Here is a 6,758-nt window from a genome sequence, read left to right on the forward strand (position 1 = left end):
AGCGGCCACTGCACTCCAGTCTGGGCGACTGAATGAGACTCCAACTCAAAAAAAAAAAAGTTACCATAGAATTGGAGGTGGGAGTACCTGTTGGACTTTTAAATAAAGTGGACGGGGAAGGCTTCGCTGCCTTGACTACAGGAGGTGAGGGAGTTAGCCTTGGATGTGTCTGGAGGGAGAGGAATCTAGGCAAAGTTCCAGGCTGTGCAAAGGCCCTGAGGTGGGAGGGTGCTTGGTACATGTGAGGAACGGCAAGGAAATTGGTGTGATTGGGACACAGTGAAAGGGAGAGTGGTAGGAGGTGAGGTCAGAGAAGTGAAAGGATGGGTCCTGTAGGGCCTCAAGGGCCACAGTGAAGATGGTGCCTTTTCCCTGAGAGAGAACTCAGAGAAAACATGAGAGGGTTGTGAACAGAGGAGATTTGTACCCAGCTCTGGCTGTAGCAGGACCCCTCAGGCTATTGTGAGCAGTGTGAGGTGCGGGAGTGGAAGCAGAGGCCCCAGGGGGAGGAAGCCACTGCAGTAGTCCAGGTGAGTAGTGACAGTGGGGGCAATGGTAGAGACAGAAGCAGATCGAGTCTGGAGACCTTTTGAAAGTAGATTTGCTAATGGCTTGAACATGGGTGTGAGAAGAGGGTGTGAGGGTGGGATGGGGTCAGAAGCAACTAAGGTTTTAGGTATGAATGGTCAGAAGGATTAGATGGGATGGGGAGTACGGTGGGGGGAGCAGCTTTGGGAAGGAAGCCGGGAGTTTGCTTCGGGATGTTGGAAACATCGAGTCTGGTCTCTGAATCTGGAATTCCAAGGAGCAGTCTGGGCTGCAGGTGGAAACGATCATGATGCTTGTGCTTGAGGTTGTTTTGAGCATTAAAATTAGTTCCTAAAGGTTAGGAACTCAGAATGTGTGTCCAGTTGGCAGATAGTAATTTGTACCCAGAACCTTAGCAGTAAGCCAGCCTGAGAAATGTTTGTAGCTTTTAATCTGTCTGGTACAAGAAGAGGCCTAGAGCTGGCTGGGCTTCCTAAAACTCTTCCTCTCGCCGCAGTAACTGGCCTCCATGATGTCGATGAGTACATGCAGGCCCAGCTCCTCCTAGCTGTGAGTAACCCTGGCCACCCCTGACCTACTTTGGCCCCCTCCTGGCTGTCTCCACCTCAGCCTTAGTCATCTGTCCTGCCCACAGGCTCTGAACATTGCTACACATGTCTTGAAACCAGGGGGCTGCTTTGTGGCTAAGGTAAGTCTTGGAGAACCTAGTGGAGTGTAGAGCGAGGTCCCTGAGGACCGCCCTCACCCCTCCATCTTTGCCTCCCCACCCTGCAGATCTTCCGAGGCCGAGATGTAACGCTCCTCTACAGCCAGCTGCGTGTCTTCTTCTCCAGTGTGCTCTGTGCCAAGCCCAGGAGCAGCCGGAACTCCAGCATCGGTTAGTGGGGTGGAGGGGCCAGGCAGGCGGAGGGAGATCTCTGGGACACAGCCTGTACTGAGTGGAAGTAGCAGTCACCCCTCACTCCACATTCCCCCCCACCCCCCAGAGGCCTTCGCTGTCTGTCAAGGTTATGACCCTCCGGAAGGCTTCATGCCGGACCTGACCAAACCTCTGCTGGACCACTCTTACGGTGAGAGCCAGAGTCCCCAAGGAAACTCTGCCCCCTTATGCAATTTATGTTCCATGAGGACCCACAGCCTCACCCCCTGGTGGAGACTCTGTCCCCTTAGGGGCTTTCTTTCCCAGGAGGATCCTCAGTCCCACTGGTTGGTGGAAATTCCACCCCTTTATGGATATCTTGTCCCAGAAGGATCTTCGGCCCAATTAGGCCCCTAGTGATTACTCTTGGACCTGATGAAAATTCTGTCCCAGAAGGATCCTGAGCCCTGCCCCGGTGGAGACGCCACCTGCCTAAAGAAATTCTATCTTGGGAAGACTCTCAGTCATATCCCCAGATGGAAACCTCACCCCTGTGTGAAACTTTGGACGTGTAAGAGTCTTTAGCCTCACGCCTAGTGGGAAGACACAAAGAGCCTGCCTTCGTGGAGATCACATTTTAGTGAGTGTGACACAGTCCAGGCAGCATATAATCAAATGCTAAGTGGACACAAGACAGTGAAAAAGCAGTAGGGGGCTGATGTTTTAAAGAGAGTGATTATAGTGGACCTCCCTGAGGGAGTGACCTGACCCCAATGAAAGATTTCTGGTGGAGGGGTGAGAGAATAGCTGGTAGATCTGTGCAGAGGGCTTGGCACCCATGCTGTGGCCTATGTCGTGACTGGCCCCAGGCGTCCCAGCCTCGTCCTCAGTCATCTTTCCCTGCTTCTAAGACCCAGATTTCAACCAACTGGATGGTCCCACCCGCATCATTGTGCCCTTTGTGACCTGTGGGGACCTGAGTTCCTATGATTCGGATCGAAGTTACCCACTAGACGTGAGTGCCCAACCAACGGTAGATGGGTGGGGCTGTCCTGGGTTCCAAGGTCGTCACCATCTCTCCACCCCTTGTGTTCCTGCAGCTGGAGGACGGCTCAGAGTACAAGTACACTCCACCCACACAGCCCCCCATCTCACCACCGTACCAGGAGGCCTGCACATTGAAGAAGAAGGGGCGGCTGGCCAAGGAGATCCGCTCCCAAGACTGCCCCATCAGCAAAGTGGACAAGTTGACCCAGCCCTTGGCCGCCCCTCAGCGCCACACCCTGCTGGCCCCTGAGGTCTGGAAACGTGGCTCTGAGCCTGCACTGACCCCTTCCCAGTTTGCCTCTTTCTGCCCTGAATCACATGGTTTCTGGGGCTCAGATTCTCTTTCCTGCCTCCCAATAACTATAAAAATCACTGGGTAAAACCAGACATAATGAGTGGAAAAGTTTAGCCAAATATCTGAGTCCCTTTTCTTTTTTTGGAGTAGATGGAAGACAATGAAATGAATTGTTCACCTTGATCCATTAAGGTAAGTTTGCCTTTTTTTTCTTTTTTTAATTTTTATCAATATTTTTTATTATGATGTTGTGGGGTACAGTTAAGGGTTAGGTATACAATTACGTTTCATTCAGGCACCCTGTTGATAAGAGGTGTTTCCCCGTCCCCAGACAGATATTTGCTACTGTTAATCCCATCTTCCTCTCCCCACCATAGTTTCCCAGTACCATCAGTCATTTTCTTATAGTATTACATTGGATGTTCAAGGTCCATTATATGAGTGAGACCATGTGATACTCAGATCTTTATTTCTGTGAGAGGTCACTCAGTATTATAGACTCTAGTTCTATCCAGGTTACTGCGAAATTCATGATTTTGTTCTTTTTTATGGCTGCGTAGTATTCCATCGTGTATATGTACCATATTTTTTTAATCCAGTCCTCTTTTGATGGGCAGCATGGTTGCTTCCAGGTTCTTACTATTGTGAACAACGCTGCAATAAAAAAGATACCTGCACACGCATGTTTATCACAGCGAAGTTTGCCTTTTTAACTAAGGGTTTGAATAAAGACCTTTAAGAAAAAGCTTAGTAAAACTTCACCTTTAAAATTTAGATGTCAGCTCCTAAAATTTTAATCAACAACCTTGACTAAGCATCTGTTGTTGTATACCAGCAACTGCTTTAAGCATTTTGCATATTCCATATCAAGACATTCGGTAAACATTTATTGAGCACATACTGTGTACCAGGCATTGTTGTAGATTTGGAGATAGAGCAGGAAGCAAAACCAAATATCTTGGCCTTCACAGACCTTCTAGTTTAGGGAAGAGGCAAAAAAACAATAAAACAGTCTATGAGTGTGGAAGTTATAGCTTGTTCTCTATACACATGTCAAAGTGATACAGGATACAAAAAATTTTTTAAAGTAAGGCAGAGTGAGCCGGGCTCGGTGGCTCAGCCTGTAATCCCGTGCCTTTGGGAGGCTGAGGTGAGTGAATTGCCTGAGCCCGCGGGTTCGAGACTCTCCTGGGCAGCGAGACCTCATCTCTACAATAAATCAAAAAATCAGCCGGGCGTGGTAGCGCGTGCCTGTAATTCCGGCTACTTGGAAGGCTCGCCGGAGCCCAAAAAAAAAAAGTAAGGCAGGGTAAAGAGAATCAGGAGTCTAGGCATGGCAGTTTGCACTTTGTTAAAGGGTTGTCATGGGAGGCTTTACTGAGATAATGTTTTAGCAAAGGCCTAAAGGCTCTGAGAGAGGGAATTCGTATGTTTATTTGGGTGGAGGAACTTGCCAAGTCTCAAAAGGGAACCTACACCTGGTGTGGGAGGAAGCATCGAGGGAGCCGGTTTACCCATAGCCAAATGGGCTAAAATTAAGGGTTTGAATAAAGACCTTTAAGAAAAAGCTTAGTAAAACTTCACCTTTAAAATTATGGGTTTACCCATACCCAAATGGGCTAAATATTAGAGAGCAGCCCTTTCTGATGATGGCCCAGTAGGTTACTCAGACTAAGTCTTCCATTTAAAAAACACACCTTTAAAAATATTGAAACAGCAAATCACAGTGGGAAAAGATACTTATAGTCTCTAATATTTAAAAAATCTTATAAATCAATAAGGAAGAAAATATTGGAATGGCCGTAAGCACATGAGAAGCTACTCCTCAGGAAAATGCAAGCTAAAAGTAAAAAGGTTGACCACACTAAGTGTTTGGAAGGATTTGCAACAATTGGAACCCTCCTGCACGTTGTTGGTAATATAAGATGGTGAAGCCACTGTAGAAGGCTGTTGGGCATTACCTACTAAAGCTGTATGTTTGCCAATTCCACACCTAAGAACTGAGTACTAGAATGTTCCTAGTAGCAATATTTGTAGTACCTCACTAAATTGTGGTACATTCACAATGGAGAACTACACAGCAATGAGAATGAATATCCTACAATTATACCATACAACTTAATATTTATTTATTAAATTGAACATACATGTTTTTTGCATTTTTCTGTATGTTGCAATTCACAATAAAAGGGGAAAAGTCACAAAAAGTGTTAGCAGCAGACTTAGCTGGGTATGATAATGCACTCCTGTAGTCTCAGCTACTTGGGAGGCTAAAGCGGGAGGATTGCTTGAGCCCAAGAGTTCAAGGCTGAAGTGAGCTAGGATCATGTCACTGCATGCCAGCCTGTGCAACAAAGTGAGACCTCATCTCTCAACAAAGTGGTAGCAGCTTAGTGGACATTGATTAAAGCAGAAGAAAGTGGGAACATGTATTTTAGTTTAAAACTTTCTTTTTCTTTGACCTTTGGTTAGCTGGCAAGCTGCTACGACTCAGAAACTACTCAATATCAGGACAACCAGAACTTGGGTTGATGAACTTGTTTTTAGGTATCATCTCATCAGCGGGGCCTGAACAAACAAGCCCTGAGTAGGAATCTGCAGCAACCACCGCTAAGACAGCAAGGACAGAAGTACCACAGAAGTCTGTCTGTGCTGCCGAGGGAATTCTTGAGTGAAGTCTTACCTCTTCTCTAAACCTCTTCGGGCTTCCTAACTTGGATAGAAATCGGGATGTCCATGAATTTGATGGAAGAAAATGGTACATCTTTATTTTCACTACTATAACTGAGGTTTAGCCTTTTTACCAGTTGCAAATGTTGGCAACAAATCTCAGTAGTACAGGCAACACCTGGGATATTCCCACAGACAAATCAGTTCCTTTTCTGTTACATTACAGTTGTTGCAGGCATCTTGGAATATTGTTCACGTTCACTGTGACTGGGAATGATAGCAGACCTTATCATTTGATGTACTAATAAAAGAGCCCATACACTGCAGCTCAATTGTGTTTCTGTTCACTATATAGTGGTCATTGTGTTTCTTCTGTGGTAATCCTGTGTATTTGTGTGCTTTTAAAAATATTCTTAGCCGGGCTCGGTGGCTCAGCCTGTAATCCCGCGCCTTTGGGAGGCTGAGGTGAGTGGATTGCCTGAGCCCGCGGGTTCGAGACCCGCCTGGGCAGCGAGACCTCATCTCTACAATAAATCAAAAAATCAGCCGGGCGTGGTAGCACATACCTGTAATTCCGGCTACTCGGAAGGCTGAGGCGGAAGGATCGCCGGAGCCCGGCAGGTCGAGGCTGTGGTGGCCGGGAGCGGCCACTGCACTCCAGTCTGGGTGACAGAGTGAGACTCCAACTCAAAAAATATATATATATATTCTTTGAAGGGATCCACATATTTAACCAGATGCCAAAGGGTTCCCCAGAATAAATTTTTTTTAAGTTAAAGACCCCTCTATTAAACTGTCAAAAAGTCTGCCTTGACTGCAGTCCTGAGTTTCTACAACTTGACAAAGAGGAGCCAACAGAAACTCCCCAGTGCTATGGGCAGAACTGCTTTGTGCAGCTTAATCCTCTGTCTCTAGAAACTCAACATTCTCTGTGACCCAAGCACTATCCACACCCCATTCCAATGACATCAGAAGTAGCCATATGCCAATCTGACCCCAGGTGTTTCCATACCTGACTATGACCCAAGGAGTTGCCATACCCCAGTCTATGTGACTGCAGGAGTGCCCACACTCAAGTGTGGGGTGAGCTGTGCCCAATCCCTAATCAGAAATGGTGTTTAAACTCTCGAGTGTGTGTTTATAGGTGTGCCTACACTCCAACCTCTGACCACAGGAATAACCACACCCCAGTCTGTGTGAGTCTAGGAGTTCCCACACACAGTGATTTAACCCAGGAGTCTTCTCACCTAAGTCAGTGTGACCACAGGAATGCCCACACCCCAGGAATATGCACAACCCAGGAATGTATGGCAGAAGTGTCCACACCCTTTACAGTGT

At 47.0% G+C, this 6,758-nt stretch overlaps 1 protein-coding gene across 15 annotated transcripts in view; it reads left to right on the forward strand.

Annotated features, from left to right (window-relative positions):
• The window catches only part of FTSJ1 (FtsJ RNA methyltransferase homolog 1 (E. coli)), a 9,383-nt gene extending 3,637 nt beyond the window's left edge, over positions 1-5,746 (forward strand). For 5 of the 15 annotated variants that reach the window (XR_002481384.1, XR_002481387.1, XR_002481394.1 and 2 more), the window contains 7 exons: positions 1,046-1,098; positions 1,184-1,237; positions 1,324-1,426; positions 1,536-1,619; positions 2,320-2,423; positions 2,509-2,942; positions 5,223-5,746. Coding sequence is in view for 7 of the 15 variants with exons in the window: in XM_008048999.2 (XP_008047190.1) it covers positions 1,046-1,098; positions 1,184-1,237; positions 1,324-1,426; positions 1,536-1,619; positions 2,320-2,423; positions 2,509-2,706; positions 2,901-2,933 (629 nt within the window). In the remaining 8 variants the exon portion in view is untranslated. Of the gene's footprint in view, positions 1-1,045; positions 1,099-1,183; positions 1,238-1,323; positions 1,427-1,535; positions 1,620-2,319; positions 2,428-2,508; positions 2,943-5,222 lie in introns of all 15 variants that reach the window. The other 10 variants (XM_008048999.2, XM_008049020.2, XM_008049014.2 and 7 more) reach the window with 7 other exon arrangements.
• Positions 5,747-6,758: the final 1,012 nt, after the last annotated feature.

This window comes from Carlito syrichta, unplaced genomic scaffold (assembly GCF_000164805.1).
Source record: "Carlito syrichta isolate Samal-C Ts95f unplaced genomic scaffold, Tarsius_syrichta-2.0.1 Scaffold50662, whole genome shotgun sequence".
Taxonomy (NCBI): domain Eukaryota; kingdom Metazoa; phylum Chordata; class Mammalia; order Primates; family Tarsiidae; genus Carlito; species Carlito syrichta.